An 18,930-nucleotide genomic window follows, 5' to 3' on the forward strand; every position below is an offset into this window, starting at 1 on the left:
TGTGCCCGGTTTCTTACAGATGCCGGCAGGGCGGCCACGAGCCCGCCGGCCTATGGCCGAGGCGGCCATCGGAGGTGTGGACGAGGCTCTCCCGCGGCCACTCCTCTCAGTTGTGTTTCTAGAAAACGGGAGATTGGAGACGACTAGTCGTCCGGTGGGAGGCCGGTTGCGGGGCTCGCTGCACCAGGATGCGGCAGGGTCTGCGAGGAGTGTCCGGTGCGCGGGGTCTGGGATGGGCTGCAGCCCCGGGGATCGAACTCAGGCCGCAGCGGCTGCAGATAGCATCATAGTGCTGGGACCTAACCCCTGTGCCCCCCAGGGAGGCCCAGTTTTAATTTTCTTTACTGCTGCCTGAGCAGTTTGGCTTTCCAGAGGGAACGGGTTGTTTGGGGGCAGTTCGCAGGCCGCACTCACGGCTTCTTCCTCCCCCAGTTTCTGCACATGGCTCTGCGGTCCTGCATCCGTGAGCTGTGGGCAGAGAGGCCCGAGGAGGACCTGTCCTTGCCGTGGGTCCACCTTGCCTACCAGCATTTCCGGAGCCGCCTGCACAACTTCCTCAGAATCCTGACCGTCCACCCCCAAGTCCTGGGCAGGCTACAGGAGGGTGTCCAGAAGCACCCCTTGACTGCACGTGAGATGGTACGCCCCCCCCCGTGGGTGTGTGGGGCTCACAGATGGTGTGGCCTCCCCGAGTGAGTGGGGGGCTCCCAGACCCCCTGGGGAGACGCTAGGGGCCCGCCAGGGGACTTGTGCACGTGCCCTGGACAGTGACTTGGGGTGTCAGAGAGATGTGACGGGCGGCCCCTGGCAGGACGTGCTGGGGATATGGCCTCTGGACAGAGGACTTAGCCCCAGGGAAGGGTTGGCTGTCCACGCCCCCCCTGCAGCCTGCTCTCCCCTGCCCAGGCTCTGGATGCATTTGCAGCGCTGGCCTGTGCTGAGATGCTGACCACGGACTTGCTGAAGCCCAGCCCCCAGGCGTGGCTGCAGGCAGTGAAGAGCCTCTCCGTGCCCCTGGAGCTGCTCTGCTCGGACGCGCACATGGGCAGCGCCGGGCCCTTGACCCACAAGGTCATCCAGGAAGTCAGGTGAGACCTTGCAGCACCTCCCCGCTCCCAGGGCTGGCAGAGCCCTGCCTCCTGCCCCCAAAGGGCTGTCACGCACTGCCTGAACACCTGTCCGGCCTCTTAAAGCCGCATCCCGTCCTAGAGACAGAGGAGGCAGGGGCAGGGAGCTGGCTGACCACTGCGTTCCCGTGGGAGAGGCGGTGACAGACGGAGGCTGTAGGGCTCCCGGTGGGAGAGCGGGCAGGGAGCGCAGGGCGGGCGGGGTGGGGCAGGGGGCCGGTGCTGGCTGGAGAGCGAGGCAGCTCAGCAGGGGAGGGCTGTGGGCGGGGCTGCGCGTGTGCCCCTGCCATCCCCCTCCTGGACCCCGGCCTCCTGCCCTCCACCGGCGCTCAGGCTGCCATCCCCTGGGCATGTGGCCCCCGTCTTGCAGGGTCCAGTGGAACCGCGTCTTCTCCATCTCGCTCTTTGTGGAGCACGTTCTCCTGGGTACCCTGAACCAGATCCCCGAGCTGGGCCAGCTGGTGACCAGGCACGTCTCCCTACTCAGCAAGGTGAGTCCCGGCCGTGCCACGCGGGTCCCCGGCTCTCCAGGCGCAGTCGGGACGGGGTGCAGCCTTGGCCTGGCAGCACAAGCGTGGAGGATCGGCTCGGTCCCAGCGCTGGTGTCAGGGTCTGGTGCTGATCCGCCCTCCTGAGTGCTGGCCAGGGCCCGTCATTCTGTAGACTGTCGGTGCATGGGCGAACTCGGCAGGCACAGGAGGCAGGAGCAGAGCCCTGGCCTGGGGGCGTCCCCACCTGAGCCTGGAGGGTGATGCCAGCCCCGCCCCACCCCATCCAGCCTCGCCCACCCTCATCCCAGAAGCCCCTGGCATCTGCCATCGTGGCCGATACGCAGCCCCTAAACCCCAGGGCCACAGAGCAGCCAGCGCTTTGAGGTGATGACCATCTGCTGAGCCAGCGGGCACCAGGCAGCCGGGTACCCTGGACCTCCTGAAGCCCCGCCCCGGGGCAAGTGTGCGCCCCACGCGGGCTGAGCGGGCCTCCGGGGTCACAGGAGTCATGCCGTGCCTGTCCCCTCTTGGGTTTTTTGAAACGGCCCAAGGCGAACACTGTGCCAACAGCCTGTCCTATTACCACCTCAGTGGGGGAGGCGTGAGTGGACCCTAAGCCAGGAGGGCAGGAAGATGAGTGGAGAACTAGCCGCCTCTCCTGGGGGCAGCACCATCCCAGGGAACCGGCCCTGGCCAAGCCCTGCGGCGGGCGGCAGAGTGGATGCTAGGCAGGGCCTGGCCGGCCTGGACCCACGCTCCCACCTCTAACCCCGCCTTCTGCTCCAGTGTCTGCAGGAGGACTCGGATGTCAAGACCCACAGGCCCTTCCTGGCGGTGATGAACGTGCTCCGGGGCTGCAAGGATGAGGCCAGCAGGGCCCTGTCCAGGCGAGCTCTGGGGCCTCCAGGAGGGTGTGAACTGGTATTTGCCCCTCCGCTGCCTCGGAACTGACCGCGCGCCTCTGACTCCTAGGTGTGGGGTGCGGCCATGCCCCGTGTGCCTGGGAGACACACAGGACCCTGTCCGCCTGCCCTGTGACCACGTCTTCTGCCTGCGCTGCATCCAGGGCAGGCTCACCCCCGGGCAGATGATGTGCCCCTTGTGCCGGACCGACCTGCCCGACGGCTTCTCGCCACGGGCTTCCAAGGAGCACAGGTAGATCTACCCTTCTCCCAAGAAACTTCCCTTTTAGCAGATGAAGAATTCAGAAAGGTGCCCTGTTCGCCTTGGGAAGCTGGCGCCAGGCCTCACGGGAGACGCCACGCGCGTCCCTCCCAACACCTGTCCCCGCACAGACAGGCACACGGGTCGGGAGGCAGCAGAGGGAGCGGACGTGAGCCAGCATGTCATGAATCAGTGACACTGTCTGGAGACACCCCCATTGGGGCGGCCCGGCTCCCCCATCTGTGTCGACGCCCCGCGCCCTGTGCTGTCCGCAGCAGGGTTAGTTGCGCCCAGCCTGTGAGCTCCACGCCCTGTGGGTCGTCCCGGCCCCTCCCTCCCCTCTGACGCCTCCTAAACGGCCAGCGGGTTTAGGACCTCAGGGCCCACTGGTGCTGGCTGGTCTGCGGCCGAGGGCCTGGGGGCGCGTGCGCAGGTCTGTTGCCTCAAACCTGCTCTCATCGAGGCGCGGAGACGGGCGCCCCTCCCTTCACTGGTAGCACGCGGGGCTCAGGGCGGGACCCCAGCCGCTGACCCGCGGGTCCGCCCCCCAGGGTAGCCGTGCAGAAGCACGCGCGCTTCCGCCAGCTGTGCGATGGCTTCTTCCTGGACCTGGTGTCGGCCGTGTGCTTCAAGGACAGCGCCCCGCCGCAGAGCAGCGTGGTCCGGGAGCTGCTGGCTCTGCTCTTCGCGCGGAAGGAGCTTGTCAAGGACACCCCGCAGCGTGAGTTTCCCCGCGGCCCCGGGCCGGCGCCCTCCCCCGCCCCCGCCCGCCACGCTGACCCCAGCCCGCCTGCTCGTTGCAGGGCACCGCGAGCACACCAAGTGCCTCTCCCCATTCGACGACGTCGTGGACAAGAGCCCCGTGATCCGCTCCGTGGTCCTGAAGCTGCTGCTGCAGTACAGGTGTGGGCGCCGGGGGGACGCCTCCCGAGAGCTCCGCGGCCCTCCCCGTCCAGGCCAGAGGCCCGCCCGGGGCATCCCCTCCTGCGCACGGGCCGGAGCGCGGAGTGGCCGGGTGGTGTCCTGCCGGGGGCCGCAGCCCCAGTTCTGCAGGTTTGGGGTGGGGAGTCCAGAGCCCCCGCGCTCCCCAGGCCGGTTTCAGCAATTCGGTTTCTCTGACTCTATTGACGGAAGGAGGAGCCGCAGGGCCAGAGGCCCGAGGTCTCGTCAGACTCCATCGCTTGGAAAACCCTTTGAGGGCAACCTCTGGTCAGAGGGGCTCTCCAGGGACACCTGGTGAAGACAGGCGAGGTGTAGATGGTCCGAGTAGGGGCTTGAAGTGGACGCTCTGTCCTGAGATACTTCAAGACTGGCCACGACCAACAGATTTTAAGATAAAAACCTGAGACGTGGACCACCCCCACCCCCACCGCCCTTCTGTGGGCCGAGCACACTGGCGTGTGGCCTCCCTGCTTCACCAACGCCCCCAGCGGCCTTCCACGCTTGTTGGACATGTGGGCTCAGCCCTCAGGGCAAAGCGGAGACCACCTCTGAGGCCCCGGCGGCCCCCCCACCCCGCTGTTTGGGTGTGGAAGGCTGAGGTGGCTCAGTCACCCACGGGCCGGCTCCCATCTGCTCTCTCCGCCGCTGCGTCGGCCCAGGGGTGTGGTTCTCGCTGCACCCCGAGGGCAACACCACTGAAGGGCAGGGTGGTGGGTGCCCACCAGGGTGTTCCGAGACAGGCCGGGAGGCAGAGGACAGCCCTTGTCTGAAGGGACCAGTGAGCCTTCTCCCTCGCCAGCCACGTAATGTCTACGTTTTTCCACACGCTGTGGATGTTGGCAGCCGTGCCCCTCGTCAGCCAAGGCTCTTTGGAGAGCTCCGTGGTTTTCAGGAACGCGAAGGACGCCTGAGACCCAAAAGTTAGGCTGCAGCTCCTCTAAAATGCTGGGTTTACACTCCTCTTGCTTGAGCCAAAGTGTTTTCAGTACAGTCAGGGCGAGCCACGTACATGCAAGGAGCACCCCCAGAACAGCGATGGCGGAAGTGGGCGGACAGCTGCTCTGGGGAGACGCTGCCCGAGCCCCGAGACAACAGCCGGGACATCTCTCCCCACAGCTTCCATGAGGTGCGGGAGTATATCCAGGACTACTTGTCCATGTTGGAGGAGAAAGCCTTCGTGATGGAAGATAAAACGGACCTGTACATGCTGTTTTGCAACTGCCTGGAGGTGAGGGGCGCGCTGCGTTTCCCTGAGCCACTGAGACATGTCCCTCACATGCTGGACATTGGCTCTTAAAAAAAAAAAGATTTATTTGTATTTATTTATGCACACAAGAGCTGGGGTGCAGGCCAGAGGTGTGGGGAGTGAGAGGACTCCCCAGAGACAAAGTGGGGAGCAGAACAGGCAGATGGACCGAAAACACTGCTGAGGGGAGCGGCGGGGAGACAGGGGAGGTCTGCTGCGCCCTGGGGGGTTGCTCCCTGACTGGGGATGGACTCGTGCTGCAGAGGCTGCGGACAGCTCCATAGCGTGAGACTCAGCCTCTGCTCCCCAGGGAGGCCCTGGACATTGGCTCTTTTTTTTTATATATGTATAAAGATTTTATTTTATTTATTCATACAAGCACTGGGTACAGTCAGAAGCGCGGGAGGGTGAGAGGATTCACCAGAGCCAGAGCAGGCAGACGGACGAGGTACACTGCTGAGGGGAGCAGCGGGCGGCAGGAGAGGTCTGCGCGCCGTGTGGGACCCTCGCCCTGTGGCCGGGGATCAAACAGGCGCTGCAGAGCCTCGCAACCCAGCCCTCAACCGCTGCACCACCGGAGAGGCCCAACATTGGGTCTTAAAGTTCACAAACATCATTGTAGTCAACAGGACTCGGGTGCACGGGGGGAAGCAAGTTTCAGACACGCGTGTTAGCATTAGCGTGTGCAGCAAGCCCCCCCGCCCTAAAAGCAGCCCAGAGGAATCTACCAGCAGACCCCACAGGGGTTTCCAGGCAGGGAGTTCTTATTTGCCTCATTTCTTATTTGCTTCCAAAATTTATATGATGCCCATGGACACATGAGATCACGCAGCGATTTCGTCACAAGTTCTCTCGTCCCCTCCTTGCCCCTAAAATAAAAAAGATGTGTTGTCCATGACTCAAAAGACTGGGCCTCAGACCTCCCGCGGGGTCCTCTCTCCTGGGGTCCCCCGTCTCGCTGTGACACGCTGGGTGGTGGCCCTGGCGGTCTCAGCCTCGCCTGCCCGTCCTCCGTGCCTAGGACTCCCTGCACGAGAAGGCGAGCGCTCTGTCCCCCGGCGACCGGCGGGCGTTCCTCCGCGAGGAGACGCACTTCCTCACCACGTACGTGCCCGCCCGAGACGGCCCCACGGCCACCGTCGACCACCTGCAGGAGGTGGCCCGCATCCGCCTGTGTCTGGACAGGGCTGCCGACTGCCTGGCCGAGCTGCAGGACGGCTCCGGCAAGTGTCCTCCCGCGCCGTCCTCTGCTCGGGTCTGGGCGCCGTGGCTGTCGGGGGAGTGTGGGAACTGCTTCTAGAAGCTTCTGCCGTGGGCACGCCCCTTCTTCCGCGGTAGCTTTGCCGGGCTCCTTGCGAGGGGCCCCCACCCCTGCCTGGCGTCCAGGCAGCTGACCGGAGCGTCCCTGCACCCGCAGCGCTGGCCGAGGAACAGCGGCACTACCTGCGGCAGGTGGAGCGCTTCTGCGCGCGGGCGGACAACGGCTGGTTCCAGGTGTACCTGGTGCGGAAGCTCAGCAGCCAGGGCGGCATGGAGTTCGCGCAGCGCCTCTCCAGGGAGGGCAGCCCGGCCCAGTGGGTGTTTCCCGGGGAAGTGCTGGCGCAGCAGGTGAGAAGCAGGCCCGGGCCTCCCTCAGCCCATGAGGGACGACGCGCCTGTCTGCTCTGGGCCTTTCCCCCGGTCAGCTGGTCTGACCAGCGCGGTGTCCTGCCTCAGGGGCCCCCGGTAGGCCGAGCATGACTGGCCGCCTGCGGTGGCCTAGGCTTGCCCCGCCCACCAGCCCGCGTGACTCAGCCTGTCTCTCCGGGCGCAGAGGGATCACCCCAGCCAGATGGACCGGTACCTGGTGTACGGGGAGGAGTACAAGACCCTGCGTGAAGCCGTGGGCCAGACCATCCTCGAGTGCAAGCCCGCCGAGGTCGCGCTGGAGGTAGAGCCGGGCCGCAGGGGCGCACCTCAGAGGCCTGCACCCCTGCAGCGGAGCCGACACCCCGAGGAGGCTGGGGAGGGTGGCCGGGAGGCAGCTTGCCACAGATGAGCCCCCGCAAGCCTGTACAGCGCTGGGGCTCTGTCCAGGGCTCCCGCGGAGCCCCTGGCGCACCCACTGCCTCCGGGAGGACTGGCCGGAGCCGCCGGGTCACCGCCAGGTCCCGTCTGGTAGACGCGTGGCTCCTGTCGCTCGCGCGCCTGTTTCGGAAGGAGGGAGGACCCTTAGCGCGTGGTCTGAGGAGCTCTGCCCCGCTGTTCTCCTCCATCGCCTTTTACCTGGCCTCGTGCCGGGAGAAGAGGGGCTGCAAGCCCCCCGGCCCCATGACCCCCCGGCCCCACGACCCCGTCCCTGCTCAGGAAAAGCCCCAGTTCCCGAGCAACGTGGGCTCTGTCACTTCTGCCAGAAGCTTCGAGGCAGATCCGCACCGCGCTGGCGCGAGAACACCCCCGGAGCTGTGTCCAGCGTCCCGGGGCGCCCCTCCTGCTCCCCGTGGGGCCGGGCAGACCCGCTCCACCTCCATGCGCCAGTCCCTGGCTCCCGGCGGGCCCTTGACTCACGCCTTTCCCTGCCTCCACCTCCAGGCCCTCGGGGGCACAGAGCCTCAGCGCGCCGTCCACTTGCTGCTGGCCCTCTTCAGAGAGGTCTCCACCCTGTACAGGTCCCCCAACGCCAGCCTCCACCCCAAGCCAGAGGTGAGTCAGCGCCGGCTGCCGTGGCCTCGTTCCCGGGGAATTTTTTTGGACAGAAGGAAACACAGATCTCGCCCCGACAGCCTGCCCGTTGGGGCTTTCTGCCTCTCAGGGAGGGGGGCTTCTCCTCGCCCGAAGCTCTTAGAATTCGTGCAAAGAAACGGGAACCCCATGTTCCAGCGCAGCGTGTTGGCGCTGGCCGCGGCGTCTGGCCGCTGCGTTTGCAGGAAGACTCCCCGGGGAATCTCGGTGCTGACAGGGGCGGTGGCCGCGCGTCCCCTGGTCTCGGACGCCAGGTGGCGGCAGGCCGCCCTCCTGCCCCTGCGCGCCTCTGGTCCTCGCAGCCTCCCTGGCCGAGCTGAGCTTTCACCTTTCCCTCGTCAGCAATGCGAAGCCGTGAACAAGCTGATCGACGAGGGCCCGAGTCTGCCTTCTCCCGACGTCCGGCAGTTTGCCAAGTCCCTGGTGACCAACTCGCTCCCGCTGCTGGGGATGGACCTGGGTCAGGGCGGCCTGGAGGGCACCATGAGCGAGCTGGCCGTCCACACCGCCGCCGTGCTCCTGTGTGGGCAGAGCGCCGTCCTGCAGCCCCTGAGGAGCCTGGCCTTCTCCCCGGCCAGCATGGAGGTGAGCTGCTGCCTGTGCCCGGGCACAGCCCGACTGGGCCACGGGACTGTGTGCCCCGACCCCCCTGCGGCCTCATGTCCCTGGGCTCTCAGCCCTCGAGGATGATGCTTCCCCCCGCCTCTCCGCCGTTACCCCTTCCTCCTGGAAGGCTTTCGAGGCCGGAGGTGGGACGCGGGAAGGCCCTGCTTTTCAGTCCTCGTGCTGGGTGTGGACGGTGGCCGGGCCTCTGCTTGCTCCCGAAGCTCCGCCTGTGTGTTTTCCCAGAGGTCTTTTCTCCCCACGATGCCTGAGGACCTGATGGCTCAAGCCAGGACCTGGAAGGGCCTGGAAGGAGTCCGCTGGTACAGTAAGTGCTGCTGCCCGCTGGGGGGTGCCCCCCCCCCCCCCGCCTAGGAGAGCGCCCTGGGGCCACACGGGCCTCAGCCTGCAGCGCACCCTCTGCTGTCCTCGCACCTTTGGGGAGCGCGGCCACCCCCTGGACAGGGCCTCTGTGCCCGCTGACCTGGGCCATTCCTCTGCATGGCCGGGGCAGGGCGTTTGCCACACACTGGGCTCCAGCCCCAGGGCTCTCCCCAGGACAGAACAGGACTGTGCCAGCTCCGCCAATAAGCAAGCCTGGTGTCTAGTTTTAAAAGTTGTTATAAAACAAGTTTATGGCAAAAAAATCAAATCCAACCAAATGGAGGGTGTGAAACACCCCACTCTGCTCCCGGAGGCCAGCGTGAGCCTGCAGCTGGCGAGTCACACTCGGGGCCCCTGCTCTCCCGGCCGCGCCTGTGCTGGCCCCTGCTGTGGCGGCGGCCCCGTGCCTGGTCTCTGCAGCCCAGGCATCCGGCTGCGTCCCCGGGGTGACCGGGGCAGGGCCGTGGCTGTGCCTGCGGGACCCTGGGTGAGACTCACTGACCCGCGTGTCCTCTCCTCTCTCACCAGCGTGTCCCAACGGTCACCCATGCTCCGTGGGAGAGGTGAGTCTTGGTGTTTGGGGTGGGGCTTGGGGACCTCAAATCACAGGGTGCTCCGGGCCTGAAGAGAGGCCCAGAGGAGGATAGTAAGGAGGGGCGACCCCCCAGGAGAACACAGACTCTTGAGGGGGCTGCTCCAGGTGTCCAGTCCCTGCAGCTCCACACACTTGACCCTTTCTGGGGGACTGCCCTGTGCAGCACTCCAGCCCCACTCAGCGGATGCCAGGGCGCCTGAACCCCACTCGGCGTACCAGCCAGCAGCGCCTTCAGATGGCCCCGTCTGGAGGCCCCAGGGGACACGGCTGCTGGCTGGGAGGGGCCCCTGTAGCCACCTTGCTGCACCCCCAGCTGGGATGCGAGATGCGGGACTCGAACAGACGAACCTCGGACACCCTGGGTCACCAGCCCAGAGGCGGCGGGGTCTCCATCGCTGGAGAGGAAGGGGCCCCTGGATTAAGACCCATGGGGGAGCTGAGCCGTGAACCCCGGCATCTGGCTGGGCCTCGTCTCTGCTCAGGCTTGTGGGGCCTGCGCCTTATTTAACAAAGGGCACGTGGGACGAGGAGGCAGAGGTCGGCTGTTCGCACTGCTGCCTCCCGTCCGTGAAACGGCCTCACCCAAGCACGCACTCCCCCGACCCCCACGCCCGGCTCCGAGGCTGTGGGCGGCCCGAGCTGTGGCTGCAGAGCCCTGGACTCACCTCTGCTCTTCGCACACGAGCCCGGGCTGGGAGCAGATCACACGGCACAGCCTTTTAGGTTAAAGGTGCCAGCGGGTTGCAGAAAGCAAGGTTGCCCTGGCCCCAGAGCGTGGAGCCCCGACACCGCGTCCTCAGCGTGTGCGGGGCACGGGGGGGCGGGGGGCTGCGCCCTGCCTGTCTGCTGAGAAGTGTCTGTTTGCCTCCCTGTTTAAAAAAAAAACTAGCCCAAGTGTGCCCACGCACCACACAAGCCATGCGGGCCGCGGCCCTCCCGGATGGCCACGGAGCACGGGAGCCCGGCCGGGCGAGAGTGGCGAGCCCACGAGCCGTGTTCTCTGTCCCCAGTGCGGCATGCCCATGGAGCAGAGCGTGTGCGTGGACTGTGGCGCGCCCGTCGGCGGGGAGCAGCATAAGCCCGTGGCTGGATTCCATGTCATCACGTACGTGAGCACTCGGCCCTGCCCGGCCAGCCCTGGCCTAGGATGGGGCTTTTGTCCCAGCTGGCCCGGGCGGGGGGAGGAGAGGGGTCAGGTGCTGGGCGCCTCTGGGCCCGTGTCATGGTGGGGTCGACGCCAGGTGCCCGTTGGCCTGCAGCTGCAGCCTGTGCCCTAGCATTGGCTGACCCCATGGAGCACTTCCCAGAGCCTGCCCCTGTGGCCGCCGTGGACACAGCTGGCCAAGTTCAGAGGACATCTAAGTCCACAAAACCACACGTGGGCATGTGTCTGAGAAGCAGTCTCACGTGGAAACGCTCAGCTTCCTCCTCTCCTGAGCAGTGTGAGGGAGACGTACCCCGTGCCTCCAGATATCTGAGGGTGGCGTGGCACCTGCTTCGGCCAGCCTGGCCCTCAAGGTGGGGGAGGGGGTCAGCTGCCCTCGGATGGGAGGGGCCTCTCGCCCAACACCTGGCTGCACTGGCCTCTTGTGCACGGCGCAGTGGGGAGCAGCTGCCTCTTCCACGCGCCCTTGGCCAGGGCATGTCCATCCTATGTCAGCCCACGGACCCTGTTTTCAGTGTGAGGCAGTGAGAGCAGGGAGCACACCCCACTCAGGGGGAGCGCCCCAGGCCTGCTCCCCCTCTCTGCGACTCTAGAGGCAGCAGCGTCTGCGCCCGTCCTGACGCACTTAGAGCAGACGCTGCCTGGCTCAGGCGCTGTCACAAGCCCGCGGGCTCCAGACCAGCCAGAGACCGAGGCAGGAGGACGAGGCGTGCCTGCTTCTTGCCGGCCGCTCCGCCTCTGCTGTGCGGCTGCTGCGCCTCTGCTCCACAGCTGCTGCGCTCCTGGGGCTGAGGCGAGCGTGTCCAGCCTCACCTGCGGCCTCTCGACCCTCCAGAAATGAAGCCGACCGGACTCAGACGGGCCATGTGCTAGGGCGGCCGCCTGCGCGGGGCGAGGCAGTGGCGTGTGACCGAGGCCTGTCCCCGGTGGCTGTGGTGCTGCTCCAGCTGCTCACCCACCTGGCGATGCTTCTGGGGGCAGCCCATTGGCCCCAGGTGAGCCTCTTCCGGCATCCCCTGCTCCCGTGTGAGGGTGTCCGGGCCTCACCCATGCGCAGGGGCTGAGGCAGCCCCAGGCCATGTGCACGTGAAATCCCAGGTTGGGACGGCGAGGCCCAGGCCTCGGCAGCTCCCCTCCTTGGTGGTAAGTCGAGGCCATGGTGTTCAGGGCATTTGCGGGTCTCCCACCCCCTTCCTGGGCCTGTGCAGCGTGGCCCCTGGAGACCAGCTCCCGCTCAGGCGCTCCCTCCTTGTGGCCTCTGCCGTGCAACGCCCGTCTCCCGCACAAACCAGAGCTTGGTCCTTCCACCGCAGGCTCTGAGGAACATCATCAAGCCCCGGGTGAGCGACCCTGCAAGCTTCCTGCAGCTGCACATCCAGAGGAACCTGGAACAGCTGACCACTATGCTGGCCAAGAGCGCCGACGAGGCGGCCAGCGTGGTCCACCTGGTGCTGCGACGCCTGCTCTCCGACCAGAGTGAGGGGCGGGCGTGGGGAGGGCGGGCAGGGCCCCCGGGGCCAGGCCACCTCCCCACCCACCGTGGTGCGGGACACAGGCAGGGGCCCTCGGGCTCGGGCTTCTGATTGAAAGTCCCGTCCAGGCGGGGTCCACAGAGGCGTCACCAGCTCCGGGGTGGGCTCCGAGACGTCAGAGATGGACGTGTGTCCCCACCCGAGGTGCACATCTCGGGGTAACACGTCGGGGGCCCTCGTGAGTGGGTGGCTTTCTCACCTCGCACGTCCAATGGGTCCTTACAGGCCCTTTCCATTCCGATCCACAACTGCTGACCAAGGAAGTGAGAAACGAGTGGGAAAAGCTGGTCGAGAAACTTCTCCTCCCTGAGCTGAAGGTGAGCGGGGAGGGCGCGGCCCCTGGGGAGATGGGTCCGGTGTTGGTGAGCGCTGGGCATAGCCCCAGCCAGTGCCTGCGCGCCTCCCCCGGCTCCCAGACCCCCAGACCCGGGCTCTCCTCCGGCCACCCCACTCCTGTCCCGAGGCCCCTCCCCTCCTGAGGCCTTCGCGAGGCGGCGGAGCAGCTGCTGTGAGTGCAGGGAGGGCGGCGTGGGGTTTCTCCCAGCCCCGTGCAGCCTTCGGGCGCCAGGGCTCGCCCCCTGCAGGGGGAGTGTGGCTGGGTCACCCGGCCCACCAGACTCGGGAGTGCCCGGTGGAGGAAGGGGCAGGAATCCAGGTCTGCGTCTCACTCTGTTGGGAGAGAAGGAAACCCGGGGCGGGAGCGAGCAGGCGGCGACAGAAGCCAACAGCGCATCCCTGCGCCGCGCAGAGTGCTCGGCCCCAACTGGTCCCGGCCCCGACCGGACCCCGGGCAGGGCGCCCTGCTCCAGCCTTTCGGGTCTCCCCCAGCAACTGGACCACTCCCTCCTGACGGTGCACACCCGGATCAGCCAGGACGAGCGGATCAGCTCCAACCCCGTGGCCAAGATCATCTTCGGAGACCCGGCGTCCTTCCTGCCCCGCCTGCCGCGGCACGGCCCGCTGCACTGCTCCAGGGCGTGGGGCTGCCGGAGGAGGCTGACCCTGGAGCACCTCCGGCATGTGGTGGAGCAGAGGCGCGGCCGGGACAGCGTGCCCGTGCTCTGGCGGTTCCTGCAGAAGGTGGGGGGCCTCCAGCAGCCCGTGTCCGCGCTCTGCTTGTGGCTAGAATGCGGGCGGGGGACACGCGCCAGGCTGCCGGGAAGCTGGAAGCGCAGTCCCGGGGGAATGAGCAGGACTCTGCAAAGATCCTGAGGGCGGGGGTTCCCCAACCTGGTCAGAGGGGGCAGCCCCTCCTGGCCGTGTCCACTCGTGCGGGGCAGCACTCGGGCAGCATGGTGTGGACAGCGAGAGACGTGTCACCAGCACCTCTGGCAAGTGGAAGAGTGCCCACCCTCGGGGCGGGCTTGGAGGGGGGGCAGGAAGCGGGTGTCCGTCAGAGCCAGAAACACCCGATCCCTGCGGGGCTTCACCTTCTGCATTTGACCTGCGGCCTTGCCCCGAGAGCCAGTGCTCGCGGTCAGCCAGAAGTGACCTGGGAGACCTGTTGGGGGCTGACGGCGGGAGGGCTCCACCATCGCGCAGACGGGCGCAGTGACCGGGCTGCCTGCAGGTGCACACCCTGGCTGCCCGGGTCTGTCCCCCCAGACACTGGCGCGGTCTCTTTAGCGGTGGTCCTGGGTGGGTGGCCTTCTTGTCTCCAGGAAGCAGAACTGAGGCTGGTGAAATTCTTGCCTGAGATTTTGGCCCTGCAGCGGAGTCTAGTGAAACGGTTCCAGAACGTTCCAGAAGTGGAATACAACTCCCTCCGAGGTTTTATCAACAGCCAGCACTCAGGTGTGGCCACCCTGCGAGGCGGTCAGGCCCCTCCGTGGGGCTGGGTGATCAGGGCCCCTTGGGCGGGCAGCTCAGGCCCCTCCTCTCCGGGCCGGAGGCCAGCGGGTTGGTCCGAGGACGCGGAGGCCTGCGGCAGCTTGCACACCCTCCCTCGCGACTCCCGCTTGCCTCCTCGGCACCCGAAGGAGGCGTGGAGTGGGCACATGGAGGTGCCGGGCGGGGGCGTCTCCCAAGGAGCGCGGGGCCCCGCGGATTTGGCCTCGGCGAGGTGGGCATCCTGGCTGCGGTGTGAACGGGCGTCTTGTCGGCAGAGGGGCTGAGGCAGCAGTACTTCGGCAGGATCAACACCTTCCTGGCCACGTGGAACAGGCTGCGGAGGTCGCTGGAGACCCACGGTGAGCCCCCGCCCGCCCCGCGCGGCCTCTCTGGGCTCTGGCGCGCCGTCCTGCGCAGCGCTGTGTGTCCAGCGTCCAGCCGTGGGTCTTACTCGGGTGGAGGACGGCAGGAAAAGCAAGTCCTTGGCCCTCTGGCCCCTCTAACTGCGGGCTCATAAGGGGCTCTCGGCATTGAGAGGGGTCAGACGTGAGAGGCGGGAGGAGGGGCCGAGTGTCCCTCGCCCCACCTGCAGGTGGCTCCCGTGCCCGGCCTGGCGCCCCCGTCTCTGCTGAGGGCCACCCTGCCCTTTCCAGGGGAGATCAAGCTGCCTAAAGAGTACTGCAGCGCCGACCTGGACCTGGACAGTGCATTCGAGGTCGTCCTGCCACGCCGCCAGGGCCTGGGCCTCTGCTCCACCGCCTTAGCCAGCTACCTGATGAGCTTGCACAACGAGATGGTCTATGCCGTGGAGACGTTCTCCCCGGAAAACGGCAGGTAGGCACAGGCCGTGGGGCTGGCGTCTCCAGCGGGACACCCCAGAGCCGGCCCGGGAAAAGCATGCCACCCGCTCAGACCGTGGCCAGCGCCCCGGGACCCGCTTCAGGCCCCGGGGTCCCGGCCGTGTGTACGCCCAGTAGCCGAGCCCCACGCCTCTGTCCTCAGCTATTCCGTGGACGCCCCCGACATCACTGACCTGCACGTCATCAGCTACGAGGTGGAGCGGGACCTGGCCCCCCTCATCTTCTCCAACTGCCAGTACCAGGTGGCACAGGACGGGGAGACCGAGCAGGACTTTGACCTGGAGAAGATCCAGCGCCAGGTCACCAGCCGCTTCCTCCAGGGCAAGCCCAGGCTCACCCTCAAGGTTAGGGCCCTGCTGTCCAGCTCGCATGTGTCCAGGGGAGGCCGGACATCGCAGGTCTTTGGTGGCAGTGACTTGGGTGCCAGGAGCACTGCCAGAGGCACCCCCACCCGCCTCCCGCTGCCCGACCCGCCCAGCACCCCTCTCCCCAGCTCTCCTCCTGCCCCAGAGCCCGGGTCCTGCCGCCCAGCCCACCTTGCTGCCCCTGTCCTGCTCCGGCTCAGGCCGTTAGAGGAGCCCCCCACCAACCCCTGTCCAGCGTGAGTGGCCTTGGGCGGTGCCCAACCCCATCCCAGCTGCGTGACCCGCTGCCCACGGGGTATCCACACACCGGCAGCCCTCAGTGTCCTCCCACACGGTCTCTGCTTGGCCCCCGAAGCGAGTGCAGGTCCCTGTGCTGCTGTCCCCTGGCGGACAGGTGGCCAAGGGCTGCGGGCCAGTGGCATGGGACAGCAGGGCCTGCCAAGCTCCCGCCCGGAGCACGCCTAGGGCCGGTGCAGCCCCCGACACATTTCCAAGGCCGCCTCTCTGTTCAGGGAATCCCCACCCTGGTGTACCGGCGGGACTGGAACTACGAGCACCTCTTTGCGGACATCAGGAGCAAAGTGGAGCAGGTGAGCCGGGGACCCTCGCCCTGCCCGCCCTGGTGTCACAGCGCCTGGTCCCCGGCCGGCCCCGAGATCCCGCCCGCGCCTCCCCAGCCAGCGCTCCTGCCGAAGGGCCAGCGGGACGCCCCGTTCAGGGCAGCAGCCTCCTGTCCAGCAGGAGTGGGTGGACATCTTGGTGCGGACGCCCTGGCCACGGGCGCCGACCAGAGGGCCCTGTCTGTGGGGTGTGCGGGGTGTGTGTTGGGGGGTGTACATGGTAGGGGGCCTGCGCGTTGCCCTGTGTGTCACCTCACAGAGCTGTTCTCAGGACTCGGCGCGCTCACAAAAGTTTCTGTGACGCGTCTGAAATGCTTTCGGCCGCGCTGGCCAGTTGTGGCGGCCCCTGTCCCAGCCCCGGCAGTGGCCCCACTCCTGTCCCCGGCCGGCAGCAGGGCCCGTGCGCAGCACAGCCCGAGCCGTCCTGCTCTCGGTTCCCCAGGAGCCCCTGCCCAGGGCGGTGGCCAGCGCACTCGGGGGGCAGCTGCAGTCCTACAGCGACGCCTGCGAGGCCCTGTCTGCGCTGGAGGTTGCGCTCAAGTTCCTGAGCACGGGCGGCGGGGATGCGAACATGGCCCTGAACACGTACGTGCAGGACATGCTGCGCATGGAGGATCAGACGGTGCTGGTGCTGACGGTGGGTCTTCCGGGGACGGGGCGGCTGCCGGGGCACCCCGCAGGGAGCGCAGTCTGGGCGGCCCCTGGAATGCCAGGCGAGCGCACCCCCGCCCAGCGGCAGAGAGCAGCGGGCTGAGGGTGGACGCCCGCCTGGGCGGTGGGACAGGCCTTTCCCGGCTTCTTGGAGGAGCCGCGGGGGCGGGCGGGCACGGGCCTGCCGGGAGGGCGAGCGAGCCGGGCCGGCCCTCAGGAGCCCCCTGTCCCCAGGCCCTGAGCAAGTGTCAGCTGCGCCACGCCGTGGCCCTCTGGCAGTTCCTGTCTGCACACAAGTCTGAGCAGCAGCTGCGCCTGAGGAAGGTGAGTGCCGGCTCCTCCCGGGAGGGGGGGGTGCCCCCCGGGGGTTCCCCCAGCGGCTGCCACGGGTCGTCTTCCCTCCGCTGTGCTTCAGGAGCCGTTCGCAGACATCAGCGACGCCTATAAAGACGAACTCAGCCCGGAGGACACGAAGCGCCTCCGCGCGTTCCTGAACCAGACCGACCTGGACGCCTTCCTCCTGGAGCTGCACGAGCTGATGGTCCTGAAGCTGAAGGGCCCCCGCGCCCCGGCCGACTTCAACCCCAAGTGGAGGTAGGGAGCCGCGCGCTCGCGGCTGGACGTGCAGCCTGGGGCCCCAGCAGCGGGAGCCGGAGGAGCTGCTCCGGGGCCCTCTCAGGTCTTGCGCACGGGCACGTGTTGGCCAATGAAGGTCAAGACACGTCGTCTTACGTGTTCCCGTTCACTGATGAGGCGGAGACCTTTTCGTGCCCATCAGCTATGTTGTCGCCTCTGAAGGACCACGGGACGGCCTTCGTTTTTCTTGGGGGCTGTGTATCATTGGCTTCATCTTAAAAGAGGGTTAGTCTTTAATCTGTTGGGTTGCAAATGTCCGATCTCAGTCTTCAATTTTATGGGGCTAAATCGGATAGAATTTTCCTGCAAAGCCTCCCTAGACATAACCCAGGAGGCTCTTACGGATGAGGTTAGACCGCACCCCCTCGCTTTCTTCTGCGTTCTTACGCTTTTATTTTGTGCAGTTGTCTTGTTAAACAGATTATTTGTGTGTGTGGTGTGCGTAGGGATTTAACTTGGCTTTTGCTAGATAGATAAAGTCTAGCTGTCCTCGCCAGCACAGCGGCCACTCCTATTTTCTTCCATCGTGCTACACGGCCCACGTCTAGGTATTTGTAGTCTTTGAGCCTATTCAGCACATCCTGATGAAAAAGCAGCCCCTCCCGCGAGGGGCGATGCGATCTGTTCATTCAGAGCGCGAGGTCAGAGCCCGGGTGCGGTCCCCCGCGGCCGGCAGCCATGTGGGCGGGCCCGGCTCCGCGTGCAGGAGCAGCGGGCAGGCGCTCGAACCCAGGGCCGGTCGGGCAGTCTACGGGGGGCTGCCGTGAAGCTGAGCGATCTGGGGTCTTCACGACGGGGCTGGTTCCGCCGGCAACTCCAAGAAGTGAGAGCTGCTGGGCCTCGCGGCCGCACGCACAAACAGACCTAATGCCCGCTTGTCCTTGCGTTCCAGTCTGCGGGACACGCTGCTGAGTTACCTGGACACCAAAGAGTGTGAGGCCCCCCCCGGGGTGGAGTCACAGTTCCCGGAAGAGCTCCCCCTCTCCAGCTGCGTGTGCGTGTGGAAGACGGCCGCCGAGCTGAAGCGGGACTGGCAGATGAGATAGGGGGTGCCCAGCGGCCTCTGCGCGCCCTGGCACCCTTCCGGACCGGCGCCGTGGCGGGCTCCCGGAGGGACGCCCTTGGCCCAGCACTGACCACAGGGCCGTGGACACTCTCCGAGAGTCTCGCCGACTGCAGGACGTTCCCGGCACCCTCGACCGTGTGTGTCGAGAGGCGATGACCACAGGCACCGCCGTCGTCCTGGCCAGCCAGGGCTGCCTGGAAACCGCCTGGCCCTGCGGGCCTGTGCCTGGGCCTCAGCCGCCGCCTCCTCGTCCTCCCACCTTGACGTGGTGGGGACGGAACACGGGTTCACCGATTTTGTCTTTTTGTCTTACTCTGCACGCAGAGAAGAGAATGTGGCCTTCTGCTTTCTTTCACTCCTTTAAATTCTGAATGTTTTACAAAGATTTCTAGGTTTGTAAGATGTGAAAAAGTGCCTCTCTTTTTTGCCTTCCCCCTAATACTCTGCAAGTGCCTTTCGCCCAAGCGATGCCCCTTCCCGACTCACTGCCAGCCTCGGGGAGGCTCAGAAAGTTGTTCTCAAGAGCACCGGGCGGAGCAGCACCTGTTGTCTTACTTACCTCATCTATGCAATGAGACGGCTGGGTTGATGGCAGTTCCTGTCCGCAGCGGACAGCCTTCGACGGGGGCCCAAGGTGCCAGGGGCGTGGGCATCTCCGCGACAGGGCTCTGAGCGACCAGCCGCCGAGGGAGCCGGGACGTGCTCCGTGCGGTGTTTCCCCGACGTGAAGCCAGCGCCTCCTTTTTTGGGGTCTCAGCCAAGGCACAAAACCAGATGCAACAGAACAGAAAACCAGTGACGTCCTGAAGAAAAGAGGCTCCTGGCCCTGGCTTTGGGCTTCTTTTCTCATAAACATGTTGAATCTTTTTTTTTTTTTTAAATCAAAATTCCCTTGGGCACTGAGCACCTCTCTGGGCTGTTCCCGCCCCCTC

General features: G+C 66.3%; 1 protein-coding gene across 1 annotated transcript in view; it reads left to right on the plus strand.

The window, feature by feature from the left end:
* The window catches only part of RNF213 (ring finger protein 213), a gene marked incomplete at both ends in the record, with an annotated part of 60,035 nt that extends 42,057 nt beyond the window's left edge, over positions 1-17,978 (plus strand). Inside the window, 30 exons of the mRNA XM_084238104.1 lie at positions 433-639; positions 907-1,088; positions 1,498-1,618; positions 2,405-2,505; positions 2,591-2,773; positions 3,334-3,503; positions 3,586-3,685; positions 4,841-4,952; positions 5,992-6,193; positions 6,388-6,578; positions 6,784-6,979; positions 7,132-7,340; positions 7,542-7,652; positions 8,034-8,276; positions 8,541-8,622; positions 9,207-9,241; positions 10,284-10,378; positions 11,274-11,433; positions 11,752-11,914; positions 12,196-12,287; positions 12,799-13,050; positions 13,632-13,764; positions 14,076-14,159; positions 14,454-14,634; positions 14,803-15,004; positions 15,538-15,615; positions 16,088-16,282; positions 16,531-16,620; positions 16,712-16,890; positions 17,825-17,978. Of these exons, the coding sequence (XP_084094230.1) occupies positions 433-639; positions 907-1,088; positions 1,498-1,618; positions 2,405-2,505; positions 2,591-2,773; positions 3,334-3,503; positions 3,586-3,685; positions 4,841-4,952; positions 5,992-6,193; positions 6,388-6,578; positions 6,784-6,979; positions 7,132-7,340; positions 7,542-7,652; positions 8,034-8,276; positions 8,541-8,622; positions 9,207-9,241; positions 10,284-10,378; positions 11,274-11,433; positions 11,752-11,914; positions 12,196-12,287; positions 12,799-13,050; positions 13,632-13,764; positions 14,076-14,159; positions 14,454-14,634; positions 14,803-15,004; positions 15,538-15,615; positions 16,088-16,282; positions 16,531-16,620; positions 16,712-16,890; positions 17,825-17,978 (4,503 nt within the window). The remainder of the gene's footprint in view (positions 1-432; positions 640-906; positions 1,089-1,497; positions 1,619-2,404; positions 2,506-2,590; positions 2,774-3,333; positions 3,504-3,585; positions 3,686-4,840; positions 4,953-5,991; positions 6,194-6,387; positions 6,579-6,783; positions 6,980-7,131; positions 7,341-7,541; positions 7,653-8,033; positions 8,277-8,540; positions 8,623-9,206; positions 9,242-10,283; positions 10,379-11,273; positions 11,434-11,751; positions 11,915-12,195; positions 12,288-12,798; positions 13,051-13,631; positions 13,765-14,075; positions 14,160-14,453; positions 14,635-14,802; positions 15,005-15,537; positions 15,616-16,087; positions 16,283-16,530; positions 16,621-16,711; positions 16,891-17,824) is intronic.
* Between the last annotated feature and the right edge of the window lie 952 nt (positions 17,979-18,930).

Source organism: Talpa europaea (assembly GCF_964194135.1).
Source record: "Talpa europaea genome assembly, chromosome: 7".
In the NCBI taxonomy this organism is placed as follows: Eukaryota; Metazoa; Chordata; class Mammalia; order Eulipotyphla; family Talpidae; genus Talpa; species Talpa europaea.